The 14,711-nt window shown below is 55.9% G+C and overlaps 1 protein-coding gene across 2 annotated transcripts in view; it reads left to right on the top strand.

The window, feature by feature from the left end:
• AJAP1 (adherens junctions associated protein 1) overlaps positions 1–14,711 on the top strand; it is a 36,187-nt gene that overhangs the window by 6,920 nt on the left and 14,556 nt on the right. Inside the window, exon 2 of one of the 2 annotated variants that reach the window (XM_051786273.1) lies at positions 8,725–9,395. In XM_051786273.1, the coding sequence (XP_051642233.1) occupies positions 8,725–9,395 (671 nt within the window). Of the gene's footprint in view, positions 1–7,084; positions 9,396–14,711 lie in introns of those variants that run through there. The other variant, XM_051786272.1, reaches the window with a different exon arrangement.

Raw genomic sequence — 14,711 nt, 5'->3', positions numbered from 1 at the left:
AAGAGTCTTTGCCCCAGAGTTCATTTCCGCTGCTTTTGCTTTCTATTTTGGCTTGGCTTTTTCAACATCTTTTTGGGCTGTTCACATTTCTCTGTGCTGTGTGTCACACTGAGCCTTCTCTGGCAGTGGGATGTCCCCAGGAGGGGCTGGGCAGAGCTGGTGCTCTCTCGGGAGCAGGGGGCTGGGAGCTCCCCAGCACTGTGCTGCAGCTGGAGCCTCAGCCAAGCAACACAGCCCTGTGCTGAGCTCCCAGCTCCCAGCTCAAGGCCTTGGCTTTCTCCTGGCTTCCCTGCTGACATTTCACACCTTCAAAGAGAGCTCTGCTGCTCCATTTTTTCCCATTGTATTTCTTGCTCCATAAAAGCCATCTGTGCCTCTCTCTGCTTTCAGAGGCTTCATTCCTCTCACCTCCATTTCTGTAAGAGTTTCAGGAGCTTTTGAAACTCTTGACATGTTTCCTGTGTTCATTCCTGGGGATGGCTGCTGAGGTTTCCCGGCAGCCTATGCATCCCTGGGCTGCCAAGGACTTCTTGGGAGAAAGACAGGTCCAGTGGAGTGAGATCTCCACTGGATCTCCACTGCAAATTGAGAGCAGCTCCACCAGGAGACCACGGTGCTGGAGTGAAGACCTGAGTTAGTCGGATTTCCCTATGCAGACATCCAACCTTTGCCATGGGAAGGGGTCAGCTGGGCCCTGTGCTGGTCTTCCAGACACTTCCAGCGGGTCAGTGTTTATCTTTGCTCCTGGGAAAGCAGGGCTCTTTGGGAGCTCATCATAAAAAATCCCATTAGGAGATATATTCTCCTGATTGTGTTCCATGGTTGGTGGTCTTTCCCGTTGATACAGATGCTGCAGTGGGCCCCGATGCACAGCTCCTGCAAAGACACATTGTGTTACAACAGTGCCACAGACCTCTTTTAATTATTTTGTTTTAAAGCTCATTAAGCTACTGCTTTAGATGTACTAAGCCAACTTACCTTATTTTTTTAGATCAGAGCATTTCCTGCATTCATTGTAATGATGCTCTTGGGCACATTCATTTAGAAAATAAGATTATTTACCCAGGAAGTGGCAGGGTTAAAGGGTGGTGTAACCTGTAGCTTGTGCCACGGTTTTCCTCTCTGTAGGTCCTTCAGAGCGGAGGGCTGGGTTGAATTAGTCGCTGTCTCTTAGAATCACTTTGTGGATATGCATTCAGAGGAGGGAAACCCCTCATAAGGCTCCAGCTCTAGTCTGAGATCGAGCAGGATTATTGCAATCCTGGTGGGGAGAGCCTCATTCTTCCATCCGATCCCATCACATCCCACAGCGTTTGGGCATTGCATCCTGCTTGGACACCCCAGTGCGGTGGTCCCTTTGTCCAAGGAGGAGGCCTGATGATCCTGAAGGATGGCAGACATGTGGCAAAGGAAGAAAATTCACGAGCAAAAGAGGGAAAGCAGAAATTCCTTGGCTGGTGGCTGCAGGGAAATGCACCATCCTGCCCAGCCACTGGCCTTATTTATTGTGGGCAGCATTAGGGACGATCTCCAAGCTCTGGGTTTAACATGCTCATTGCAGTCGCATTTCCTCAGCAGACCGGTTTTTCCATGGTTTTGGTACATGGAGGAGTGTTTTCTGCTCCTGTGATGGGGATGGGAGAGGGCAGCACCATCCTGTGTGCTGGGACCTCCCAGGTTGGTGTCAGCATGTAAAGCCTGGGCAGTGATTTTGTGGTGCCCGTGAGGAGGTGGAATACACGAGGAGGTTTAAGAGGAAGCTAAAATAAGGGGGGAAACCCTGATTTCCTTCGGTTTATGAATTGTTTTTAGTACCAGCAATAGCAGAGCTTGAAGCTGTGGCTTTTCAACAAGATTTTGGTGGGTGTGGAAATCTGAAACTTCCCAGCAAGTTGTGTCTGAGCTGGAGCTCTTATTGCTGCCTGGTCCCCAGCCCTGGCACAGAGCTCAGTGGGGGACAAGTGGAGTAACTTGGCGACAGGTGCAGGTTTGGGCTGGAAAGCCAGTGCTCACAAACCCCCTTTATCCGGGCGGGACAAAAGCTGAGTGTTTTTGCCGCCGGGTTGATGAAATGCCCCACTGTCCAGCCCTGCCACGCTAAATGCACCCAGTGTTTGCCGGCCGGGCGGCGGCGGGGGAAGCAGCGGCTGCGCCGTGCCCACTGAGGGGGATGCTCCAGCAGCACCCACACCTTGCCCACTGAGGGGGATGCTCCAGCAGCACCCACACCCTGCCCACTGAGGGGGATGCTCCAGCAGCACCCACACCCTGCCCACTGAGGGGGATGCTCCAGCAGCACCCACACCCTGCCCACTGAGGGGGATGCTGCAGCAGCACCCACACTGTGCCCACCGTGGGCACATTCTACAGCAGATGTCATGCCCTTTCTAGAGCAAGGTGAGCTGGGCTGGCCATCATGGGTGGTGTTGGCCAGCTCACTGTGTAAGCTCAGCTCTCATACTCATCCCCAGGCTGGCTGCAGGCACTGGACCCTGTGTCCTGTCAGTGTCCTTTACAGTCTTTGAAATGGGAACTGAACTTGAAACCTAGGGTTAAAGATTGGCTTGGCTTTGGCAGCAAGTGGGAATGTAGAGCCAACCAGCTCTTGCCTTCGCAGCAATGCCACGTGCATCCACTGTTGTCCACTCCATTTTTCTCTCTCCCACATTGCTCTGCCAGACCCTGAGTCTTCCCACGGTGCAGGGGTGGGATGTGCCAGAGGGGTCCCATGCTGGTGGGCTCCAGCACCAACCCCAGGCACCTGCACTGGGGCTTTGCCCTTCCTGTGCCTCCAGCAAAGGACGGGCCCGGAGGTGAGAGCAGCCGAGGCCGCTGCAGCGCCAGAGCTGAGCGCTGACGGCGTTGGCAGGGCTGCACCTCCCGCATCAGCACATTGGCTGATGGTACCGCTGGGTATTAATTATGCCTTCCGCACTCGCGGCTATTCAAATGGTAAAATTGTTTATTTGCAGCTGGGTGAGCTCAAGGCAGAGGCAGAAGAGCGAGCAGCTCCCCTCCACCGCGGCTGCCCTCCTGCCCCCCTCTCACGGCTCCCCAGGCACAGCCAGGGATGGATCCAGCCACCTCCATCCTGGCATTTCCATCCTGGGGGCACCGCTGACTCCCCAGCCCCAGCTGACCCCTTTCCGCCCCCTTTTCCCAAGGCAGTGGGTGTTTGCTGTCTGCCAGGCTGTGGCAGCGTGGCAATGAGGATTCTACCTATTTCACCCTCTGCTGATTTCCCTCCGTGATAAATCCCATCCCCTCCGCTGCGGGAAGCAGCGTCAGTTTAATTACTTGTGGGGAGAAGGGGGCAGCGGAGGAACTTAGGACTTGTTTTAAATATCACTTTTATTAGCAGGTAATCCTGAAGCTCAGGTCTGTAATATAGATAGGTAGTGATGTGGCACATTTAATTTACTTAGGTGCTACTATGTGTCAGCCTTTGTGCCTTAAGTCCCAGTCCTGGCTTTAAAGAGCTTGGCAACCATATTTTCACAAATTTGTAATTATCTTGGAAGAAGTTGGGGCTACAGATGGCACAGTAAATAGTATGTTCCCAGTTCTCACTGGGTCTGGGATCAGAGCGACTCATCCCAGAGCAGAACATGGCTCAGAAAGGTCCCAGTGGTGCCACTGACACTGGTGGTGTGGTGTAGGACATGCTGGGTGCCCCACTGGGATGGTCCACAAGGTCTCCTGCTGATCGCATGGTGTAACTTGTCACGTGCCTTTTGGCACCCAGCCATGCTGCCCTTGGATAGGAACATACATCTTCCCCCCTCCCAGCCCTAGGGAGGGTCCCAGTCCAGCCTGGAATGCAGGACAGCAATGCTCTATTTCCCTGGCAGTGGTTGGTAGTGCGACAGCAAAGGACAGTTGCTGCACTGCAGGGATTGTTGCACAGGACAGCGGGATGGAGAGGAGAGCGGCTGCGGTTGGGGCTGCAGTCCCCACCTCAGCGAGGACAAACAATTGCAGGCCAAGTATCTGCCACTGAAGTTTTCCCCTCTTCCTCCTGCTCCAGCGTGAAAGTCACCCGTGGGATGCAGCGGCCTCATTCTATTCCGTATGCAGAGTTCCTGCACGTACTCTCATAACGTGCCGTGCTCCGAACGCCTTTGTAGGACACACAGCCACACTGCCAAGGATGCTTTTCCTAGAGCATGGCAGAGCATGGCACCCACTTCCCTGCCGTGTCATGCCTGGCTCGAGCAAACATCACCCCATCTCTTTGACCACAGCTCCTGCTCCTGCTCCAGGCATTCACAGGAATATTTCTGTCTCTGCCTCGCTCAGTGTTTGGAGATATGAAATGCTCAGAGTTCGTAAATCAGCCCAACAAGGACATAACCTTGATTCCCTGAGCAATACCGATAGATTAGCTAACGGGAGGCATGAAATGGAAGAATGGCTCCACTTGTATAATTCTGCATTAAAAATCAGCCTATTCTGCAGTTAATGCTCCTGTGAAGTGTCTCCACAGGCAGGGGAGAAAGGGGCTGGTGCTGGAGAGCAAACAAGGACCTTATGAAAGGGACTGCACTCGAGTGAGCCTTTGAGGCTTCGGGGAAGTGGGTTAGTGCTGACGGGTGGTGTTTCGATGTTTGTCAAAGCCATGATCCCAGTTAATTCTCAGACACGTTACCAGAGCTGGGGTTTCTGGGAGCTCAGTGGGTGCGCTGGATTAACCTGTGTCCTGTCTGCAGTATCAGGGCTCCCCAAGGTGCCACCATCCTCTGAAGGTCCCTGGCACTGGGGTGGGCACTCTTCTGTCCCACTTCATGCTGGATACTCCTGCTTTCCCTCCCTGCACGTGGAGGTTGGCACCACGTGTGCAGTGGCGGCAGCAGCTGAGTTCCACGGCAGCCTCTTCCCGACTGCCGAAGGCAGCGGCGAGCTCGTGTCCTCCAGCATCCTTGAAATTAATCTCCCTCTCAAGTGCCAACTGTCCTTCTCTTCAAAGCACATGGCTGCAGCTGGAAGGATTCAGGAAGGGGTTTCATACAGAGGAGGGCTCTGAAAGGTGTTGTGTTGGGTGTGGAGGCTGCAGTGGCTCCAGCCTCTGCAGTGGCACCTTTGACACCCACTGCTCCGTCACCTTTGGAACAGATGGACTCAGCAGAGTCCCAGAGTGCCTGCTGTGCCCGATCCATGTCATTTGCTCGGTGGTTTCCTTGGAATCTGCTCTTGTGCTTCTGGCAGGTAAATATCTGTAGAAGTTCCCCTTCCTGGGTGGGAGTGTGGCTGCCTCGCTATCCACAGAGCCACGGGAGTGAATTTGTGGTTGGTGGGAGCAAAGGCCTCGGATGAGGAGAGCAAGGAAGGGAGTTCATCTCGAATATCTCTGCTATGCATTTCTTTTTCCAACCCAGTTCCAGAGTTTTACTGAATTTTTCCTTGAGTTTGAGAAGTATTTTGGGATAACATTCCCATGTACCTCCAAGATGGGAAAAGAAGTAATGTGAAAATTGCCCACGCTCCCCAAATCTCTTTGCAAGAAAGCTTGTATGTGTTTATGGGGGTATCAGGAATAACCAAATCCCTGATTCCTGAGTGAGCAGCATAACCAAGGCCTTTCCCAATGTATCTCTCTGGCCCACACGTGCTCCCAGCCGGGGCTGGCTCTGTGCCCCCAGACCAAGGCAGATGGGTGCTACGTGTGTGTCTGGACAATGTGCTCCCTTCCCTATGCCAGAGCCTCTCTTTGGGTGCAGTTAGGGAGTGATCCCTTGTGGTGGGAGCAGTGGAGGATCCTCTGGCTCTGCTCTGCCTCCAGTGAGGGGCAGCTTGTGCCACTGGAGAGGTGTTTGAGCTGTTTGATGTCTTGGAGAGGCTGGAACGCCCTCCCAGGCTCTGAGCAGTGGTGACTTTGTGCTCACGCTCCCAGGAGGCTCCCGATGCTCTCCTGCCTGTTTGGGCGGCAGGGAGGTGGAGAGGCGGGGGCTCCCCGGGCGCTGTGCCGTGCTGTGCCGAGCCGTGCCGTGCCGTGCCGTGCTGTGCCAGTTGCAGCAGGCTCTCGTGGAACAGCCCAGGTTTTCTGGGGCAAGGACACGGTGGCAGGAGCTCCAGGCAGGATATGTCCCTGCTCCCAGGGTGCCTTTGGGACGTGTCTCTCTGGCTGCCCTGCCTCGGCAGGGTGCTGGTTCAGGGTGGGGGTCTGAGGGTCGGCAGGGGAGGGCCGGGTGGTCCTGCCGCTGGCCGTGCCACGCGCTGCCGCATCCATCCCCGCCGCCGCGCCGGGCACATCACGCTGCGTTGCCAAGACAACAGCAACTCCTACACGCTGCTATTTATTCTGAAGGACACTTGCTCTTATCTGTTGTTGCAAAGCCCTCAGAAGATCGCATGCCACGCAAAATTCCTCCGAGGTAACCAGACTCGCTGCTTCCGTCCCCGAATCCATCTCCTGGGGCTGTGGCAGCCAGCAGGGTGGCCAGGAGGGTGCTCCTGGGGTGACAGCCCCTTGTCTGGCATCACTGGAAGGGACACAGGTGGGAGGGTGACCCACACTGCCCCAAGGGCAGGGTGGGGTCTGCCCCGTCTGGGTGTCCCCCACCATGTCCTTCCCGGTCACAGAGCCTCTGGCCAGGGGAGCAGTGGCAGGAGCGAGGGACACTTGCTGTTTGGGCATCACCGACGCTGCCTGGCCACACTGGGACATGAGTTTCCAGCATGACCCAGGGGAAAATGAGGGTTGTACATTGCCTCTTCCCACACATCCTCCTGATGCTGCCATGAACGACGCAGTGATGCTGGGGCAGGTCCCGCAGGAGCAAACCCCTGCAAGCTGCAGACTGGAATGTCATGAGGAGGCAGGAGGAGATGGAAACAGGGAATATCTGTTTTTCCTGTGAGCTGCCAATCTCAAGCACCAAGAACCCACATTTTGTCTTCCAGAAGCTTCCAGGCAGTGGCTGGGGTGCAGTAAGCACCAGGTTTGGCTGGACACATCTTCCTTCGCCTCGTTCATTAGCTGTTCCTAAAAGCTCTGAGTTTGGGCAACACAGAGAGCTGGGAAGGGGACAAGATCTGGAGGTGGTCACAGGTGGTTAGAGGTGACACCTGGGTGTGAGTAACGTGCCAGGAGGTGCCCAGCACCTCTCCTTCCTTGCAAGGAAACATTTCAGGTGATGCTGGGGAGTTGGACAGAGGCTGAAATTGAGCCTGACGTGCTGCTGGAGCGAACACGAGTGTTGCAAAGGTGAGTCCGTGCTTGATGCTCTGGCTGGAGCCTGAGCTCCTGACTTCTTGCCGGTGGAGACACAGCATTCCCTACAGCACATGGGGGACACTCTTCGTGCTGACACCGCTCTGCCAACCTCTAAAAAAAACCCACCCCCACCACGATTTGGGTGGTTTGTGGTTTTTGAAAGCCTTGAAATCCTTCCTCCCCCAGCCTGAACTATTTTGGTTTCTGTTGTCTGTTTCTGGCTCTTCCCTTTCTCCTTCTGCACTCTTTCCCTGCGTTGCCTTCTCCCTCCCCAAAATAAATGCTGTTACGCTTTGAAAAAATACCCAATTAGGAAAAAAGCAGAGATCCTCTGAGCAGAAAAAGCCTGTGCTTGGGAGTATCCAGGTCAGCTCCTTTAGCTTCGCTTGCTCACGCACGGAGGGAGTGTACAAATGCTTCTGTCAACCAGATGCACATTCTGTCGTGCTCCCAAGGACTGTGCGGGCTCCGCTGCGGAGGATTAGCCCGTTTAGCCATGTAAAGCTCTCATTAACTCCTGCTGAGTTCAACAAAAGTCTTTCTGGTGTAAAAGCTGAGTAAAATGGAGTAAAGATTTTTTTGGGGCTTTAGCCTAATGATTTTTTTTTTCCAGGAAAAAAACAAAAAAAAACAACAACAAAAATTTGCTTATCAGGCATTTTCTTGCTGCTGTACGTGGGGCAGCATCTTAGAGGAGAGGGGAGCAGAGCCTCGGTGCGGTGCTGTTGGGGAAGGGAGAGGGCTGTGACGTGATGTGACGTGTTGGTGACAGGTTACATCAAACCAAAATGGTAACTGCCGAGCCTGCTGGCAGCTCAGGGTGTTTCCAGCTGCTCTGTAACAGAGAGGGCAGCGAGAGGGGCTGCTCGTCCTGCCCTCCCTGTGCCACAGGGTTGTGTTCGGCGCTGGGTGCCACGTGCCACAGCAGGGATGTGCCGTGCTCCGTGGGAGGATGCTCCTGCTGCGGTGTGGGCGACTGCCATAGTAGGAGAAGGGTTACATGTGCAAATGCAAGAGCCCACGGACTCGTCTGCTCTAGCTCTTTGAGGGATTTATAGTGCTGCCTGTGGGGTGGCTCCTTGTGCCTGGCTTGGGAAGCAGGGGACAGGCTCCCCAATCCCCCTGTGCTCTGCTCTGCCAGCTGCTTTGGGTAATTCACCCAAAAGGGCTGTTTGGCTTCCTCAGTGCGTTTCTTGGTAAAACCCATCCTCAGGTGGTTCCCAGCTTTCCCAGACCAATTGAAAAGTCATGGTTGTGGATGGGGATCCTCAGTCTGCCATGCTTGTGGTGGTGGGTTTTGCAGTGGGAGGGGGCTCAGGGTGCCCTGAGATGTCATTCTGGGGGACTCTGGCTGGAGTGCCAGGGAGGGTGATGGCACCTGTGCGGGCTGGGGGCTGCTTTGGGTGGCTGGGCTTGGAGAGCCAGGGTGTGATGTGCTGGGAGGGAGTGCGGGGTTGCTGCCCTTCCCTTCCCTTCCCTTCCCTTCTAACACGATCCCTGTCTGTCCACAGGTCAGGTTACCCACTCGGAAGCCATGCTTGGATTTTAATAGCCATGTTCCACCTAGCCATGGACCTTGCCAGCTGCCAGCCCCCAGCCACCGGCGCCGGGGGGAGGCTCTCGCCGCGGCCGGCGCTCCGGCACAGACTGTCCCGCGGCTCGCTGTGGGGCGCGGGGAGTGGGGAGGAGCTGCGGCGCCCCGGGCCCCCCTGGACCTGCGCCCCCGCGCCCCCCCTGCAGAGACCCCGCTCCCGCCGGCCGCCCCTCACTGCCCCGCTGCCCGCCGGACACCCCCTGCGCCGGCCGCGCTCCCGGAGGGGCCGGCGGCACCTGCGCGGCCGCGGCTTCGCCCCGCGGGACGGGCGGCCCACGGTGCTGCCCGAGGTCATCGTCTGGGGCCCCACGGGCGAGGAGGACTCCCTGGAGAGCAGCACTCTGCCCGGCGCCTTCGCCACCGCCGCCGCCACCACCACCACCACCGCCGCCACGACCACCGCCACCACCGCCGCCGCCGCCACCGCTGCCACGCCGCCCCGCGCGTCCCCCAGCACCCCGGCACCCGCGCCCGGCGGGGACGTGCCCCGCAGCAGCCCCGGCCGCACCAGCACCGCCGAACCGGCCGCCGGCCACAGCAGTGGAGGCAAAGACGCTCGGCCACCCCGCGGGCTGGGAGACAGCACAGGTAGGACCTGCCACATGTCGGGGCGATGGCATCGTCATCGGGAGGGTTGGGGGGTCCTGGAGCGGAGGGGTCACCGTGAGACAGGTGTCCCAGTGTCAGCGCTGCCGGGGACAGGAGTTAGTGTGACATTAAAGAAATGCTTGGAGGTGAACAGCAGTGCTGATTATCGCCTTTACCCGAGGTGTTTTCCAGCCGCTCGCTGTGTTTCCCCATTACAGTCTCCATCCACAGCCGTCTCCCGTAATAGCGCTGAGGCGCGGCGATGCCTTCCCCCAGCGCTGGCTGCTGCGTGGACATGGATGGGAAAGCTGCTTCACATTTATTGCAAATTATATTTGTTATTGCTGATATTAAACCGTGGGGTATCAGTGGATAGTTTACAGAATTTACTCACTGTGCATCGACTGCTCTGAGCCCACTGTGATTTTCTAGTCGAAATGAAAAGGAATTTTATGGCCTAATCTTAATCCCAATTAATTTATCCAGCATGCCCTGCTTGGCAGAAAGAAACGATGCAACCAGGATGTTTTTCCTGACTTAAAGGAGTTATTTATAGAGGCAAAATAACTCCCAACCTACACACCTTTTACAAACACTGGAATTGGCTGGATAGATTAGTGAGGGAGTATTGATAAGGGCTGCGACGTGAGTCGCTCGCTGTGTGGTGAGATTGACAGTCAGGTCTCCCCAGACCTGCCATGGGCAGTGCCTTCAGCCTGAGTGGCATCATCTGATCCAGGAGTGTGGGGTCCTGTGGGCTCTTTTCCCTCAGCCAGCTGCGGCAGCGCCTCTGCCTGCCCCAGCTGTGGGAGGATAACTCCTGGCATGTGCTGGGGCTCCGGGACTTACTGGAGTGAGCTGCCTTGTTTAGGCGGGGACGAGCTGGTGGTGCTGCCACCCACCCGCTGGTGCCACCCGCCAGTGCCACCACTGCTGTCCCGCCTGGCCACAGAACAACGGGAGCTGCAGCCCCGGCAGCTCCCAGGGGGCCCAGCTGCTTTAATCTGCTGGCTTTAGCTCTCATTAGGGGCTTTTTCCAGGATCGGAGTTTTTGCTAATTAACTTCTCTTTGAGTGGTGAATGTGATAAACTCCTTTACAGGGCTAAAGGCCCTGTTTGATCCCAGCCCGTCCACCCTCAGCTGAAAAGCTCCTGAGCTCTAGATCTGGTTTTTGTTCCAGTGCTGGGGCTGAGAGCCCAGGAGGGCTCCCCGCACTCTCCCGGCAGGAGCACCGTGCCCCTGCCATGCCCGGGACGGCGTTTCGGAAGCGAGCAGCCGACGCCGTCTCCAGACAGGGTCCGTGCTCTCGCTGGTTTTGCTGGCGCGGTGCCTGAGCAAGGCTGTGCGGCTCCCCAGCCCTGCTCCGCTCTGTTATATAAGCTGTAGCGGCTGGAAGTGTTTGTTCTCTGCTGGGAAAAACATATGGCTACAAATGAGGATGAGGTAACTCGCCTGTACGGTTTATTTGCCTGAGCGAGCATTGCCAGTCCCTGTCCGGTGACGGGAGCCCGGGGCGGGTGTGACGCTGCTCTTGCTGCCTGTGGTCCCTCAGCTGTCCCTGGCAGCTGCCTGGGGGGTCGGGGTGGTCCCACCTGCGTGTGGCACCCGCAGGAGCTGGGATCACCCCAGGAGCTGGCAGAGCTGTCCCAGCGCTGTCCCACAGCCGTGCAGACCCACATTCCCTCAATCCCAGCAGAGCAGGCGCTGCCGTCGTGCTGATGACGGTGCTGCTGCCCCCGAGTCCCTCCTGTGCCGTGTCCTTGTGTCCCTCCCTGTGTTGCTGGAGCAGGACTCACCTCTGGGCACCTGGTGATGCTGGGGGACTGTGGGGTCCTTGGGGTGCTCACAGCGGGGGGGACACTTGAGTGGAGGCAGCAGCAGTCACTGAGATGAACAACACAGCTCTGCTCTGTGACATCTTCCTCTCGCCCCCCTCCTCCTCACTGAGAAGGAAAGAAAAAAAAGCCAGAAACAATGTCTCCGTGAGTTGCTGGCAGCAAAAACAAGCTTAAAAATATTCCTCTGGAATAGGAATTATTTAGCTCATAGGCAGGAGAGATGGCACAGGAGTGATGGCTGGTAAGGCCTGGGATGAGAGGAGCGGCTGGCTCATGCCCTGGCTCAGTGGGTGCTGCCACAGGGGTTCAGGTGACCTGCAGCTCAGGTGTGCCTGTCCTGATGCCACCCCTGTGGCACGGCACAGCACTGCTGGCATCAGCTGGGCACACAAGATGTTCACCCAGGCGTAGGTTATGCTTGTGCTTTTCAAAAATGTGCTTCCTTTTTCGGGGCTGTCATAATCATTTTACTCTGGAGCAGGGAAAGAGGAATAATTAAAATTCCAGCGTGCAGCAAGCGGGAAGGGCTGTGAGGAGCCCTCACCAGGCACTCTGCGCGTGGGCTGGGCTCCTCACCAAGGCAGAGCATCCCCCAGTCCCACAGCCTCAGCCAAGGTAGAGGAGAGTGGAATGAATTGAAGCTGTCAGAGTGATGCAGGAATTGCACTCACTGGCTTGTCCGAGGTTCCTTTCAGAAGCATTAGGATAAAGCTGTCTTTAATTAGACCTTTAAGTGCTTTATAAGGCAGAAAACTCCACGTGCTGTCTGCTGCTCTCAGTGGTGTTTGATGGCCGGTGGCAGCACGTTTGGCACCACGCTCTCCAAGCTCCTGATGGAGCTGGTGCTCAGGGATACCCCCTTCCCAGGGCTGGGGTGCTCCCAGGTGGAGGCAGGGGCTGCATGGGTGTGAGTGTGAGTGCCTGCTGTGCCAGCAGCCAGGTTTCAGCCTATTTTGTCCCCAGCCCACCTGCTGCCCCTTCCCTGCCACCAGCTGGGAGCATGTTGGGAATAAATAGTAATAAAGACGTTGGCTTCCTGCTGGGGATGACCCTGCCTCCAGAAACAGGGTGCAGTAGGGGGGTGCTGGATGCAAGGAGATAGTAGATGCGAAAGGCTTCAAAGGAATTAATTAAAGATAAAATGTGTTTAAAAGAAGACCCTGGGCGGTCGGGATGGAGCCGCCTCTTTGATCCGCTGTGCGAAGGCGTGGGGAGATGCCGCAGCCAGAGAGGATGGAGAGGAGCTGAGGGGGCTGGATGGTGTCTCCTGGGCCAGCATAGCCGGTCGCCCTTCCCATGAGGTTCCCAAAGGATGCCTTGTAAGGTCGTGCAGCAGCTGTAGTTCTCCTGAAGGGTGGAGGATGATGGTGGAAGCAAGGAAGGAGCGTGGCCATCAGCTGAGCTCTCCCTGCGAGGGAGACGGGACCCTCCCTCCCCGGGATGCACAGATGGTGAGTGTGCCTCTGTACATCCTCCCACGTGCGTCTCAATGAGCCAGAAACTCTCCTCTGCTGCTCGCTGAGTATTTATTCCTCGGTGATATTTGCTGTAACACCTGAGAAGATAAGTCCCAGTGTCTTTAGCATAAGCCTCTAGGATCTTCCTTCTTGGCAAGAACACTAAGCAGCAGCAGCATGATATTTTCCTTCTTTCGTCAGTGCAGCCCAAAATATTAGGAAGTTACCAGGAACCTTGGTGGGTTTTTTGCTGAAAAGCTGCATTTTTACCTCAGGATGACTAACACTCCCTGGGCTGGGTTTTAGAATGATCACCCTGATTTACCAGGTGTAAAGAGAGGACCCAAGGCAGTTCATGGCACAGTGAGTCAGGCAGTGGAGGAACTGGCTGTGCACTGGACCAAGGCTTTTGAAGAAGGCTCCTGCCACATCTCCTCCCATTTATCTAGGCCTCGTGGCTTTTGTAAATTATTTTCCTTACAAGCTATTAACCAGCAGTAGGTTCATGTTGTGGCCGAGTCTGGCTGATCCCCCCTGGGTGGCCACAACACCCTCCTGATTGAATTGTTCTGTCCCAAAGCAGCTTTATCAGGGGATGAGGCTCTTGGGGCTCAGATGTGAGTTCTGATGGCTGGGGAAGCTGTAAAGCCTCTCAAGTCCAGCCAGTTTGCTCCAGACTCTCCACGGCGCTCAGGAGGAGGCATCGGCATCCCGCTGCCCAGGGCATGTGAGAACAGAAGGAGACTCATGTCAGGGATGAGGATGAGTGCAGAGCTCTGCTTTGGAGAGGGAGATCCACATGGCACATCTGCAGGAAGGGGCTGGGATGCTCCAGTGCAGCCCTGGCCGGGTGCAGCCAGTATCTGGCACATAATGGTAACTCCAGATCTCTCCCTGCCAAATGAAACGGAGCTGTTTTCTCTGGTTTTAATTTTATGCAGCTTCGAGGCCTTGACGAGGGTCTTCAAAGAGTTGTGGCTCGTAGCTGTTTTTATTGGGAAAATGAAAAATACAGGCTCCCTAACCAGAGCTGTTGAAATAAAGGCCTTGGGGGATAGAGGTTCTCTTTGTTTTTAATTAAGAGCTTATATCTCCTGTTCACTGCCACTGCGTGCTCCTGCAGTAGCAAGACATTAGTCTCGAATGGATTTTCTCATGGAATTAATTCCGTTGATGCAGAGCTGTCCGGGAGCCGTTTCAAAAGGTGGCCAGAAAGGCCAAACCTCAGCGCTTTCATCTCAGCAGCAAATATATGGTCTTTAAAATAACAGATAAAAAAAGCCCTGGCAGTGGCTTGCTCTGAGAAGATTGGGGTTTTGCCCAGGGTGTGGGGAACTGGGAGCTGGGTTGTGCTGCCTGCCGGGATGCTGTGGCCCCTCTCCCCCCACGGGGGGGGATGAGAAGCCCTGGTGAGAGTGGAGTGCGCTCGGACGTCATGGGAGTGGAAAAACCCAGCAATAATTCAGCATTTCCGAGGGTTCAGAGAGCTCCTTTGAAGAGCTTTCCCTCCTGGCAGGCGGCACACGGAATTCTGCTGCACTAGCAGAAGCACAGGGGCTTGGACACACTTTCAGTTCCATTAAATACTTCTCCTGTAATTACCCTCCAGTTAAATGGTCACTGCGTCAAATCGCCTGGTAAAAGCCTTGGCGGGGGGAGCCCTCCCCGGCCCCTCGCAGGGCTGAGGTGTTTGCAGGTGCCATGGCTGGTGCCAGGTGTCCCTCCCTGTCCTCCCGTGCCCCTGTCTGCCCTCCCTGCAGCTCCCTGTGTCCGCAGTTAAGAATGTGTAATTATGTGGCCGCCGGGTTCTGTGGCCCATTGGGATCAGAGCTTTTGCCATGGAGATGAGCAAACAAAACCCTGGCACCGTAATCCCTGCTCCCAGGGTCCCTCTCTGGGGGCACAGTCTCTCACTGGGAGTTATGCCTGTGCCAGGCAGCTTCCCATGCTGGAGGAGGAGGAGAATGATAATTTTGCTCTATGAGCTATTGATTTTATCTTCCAAGTCCTCTTCCTCCAT

The sequence above is a fragment of the Manacus candei genome, unplaced genomic scaffold, assembly GCF_025592945.1.
Source record: "Manacus candei isolate 608988 ecotype Guabito, Panama unplaced genomic scaffold, ASM2559294v1 h1tg000022l, whole genome shotgun sequence".
Taxonomy (NCBI): Eukaryota; Metazoa; Chordata; class Aves; order Passeriformes; family Pipridae; genus Manacus; species Manacus candei.
Note: the sequence above shows the minus strand (reverse complement) of the source record. Positions and strands in the feature narration are given on the sequence as shown.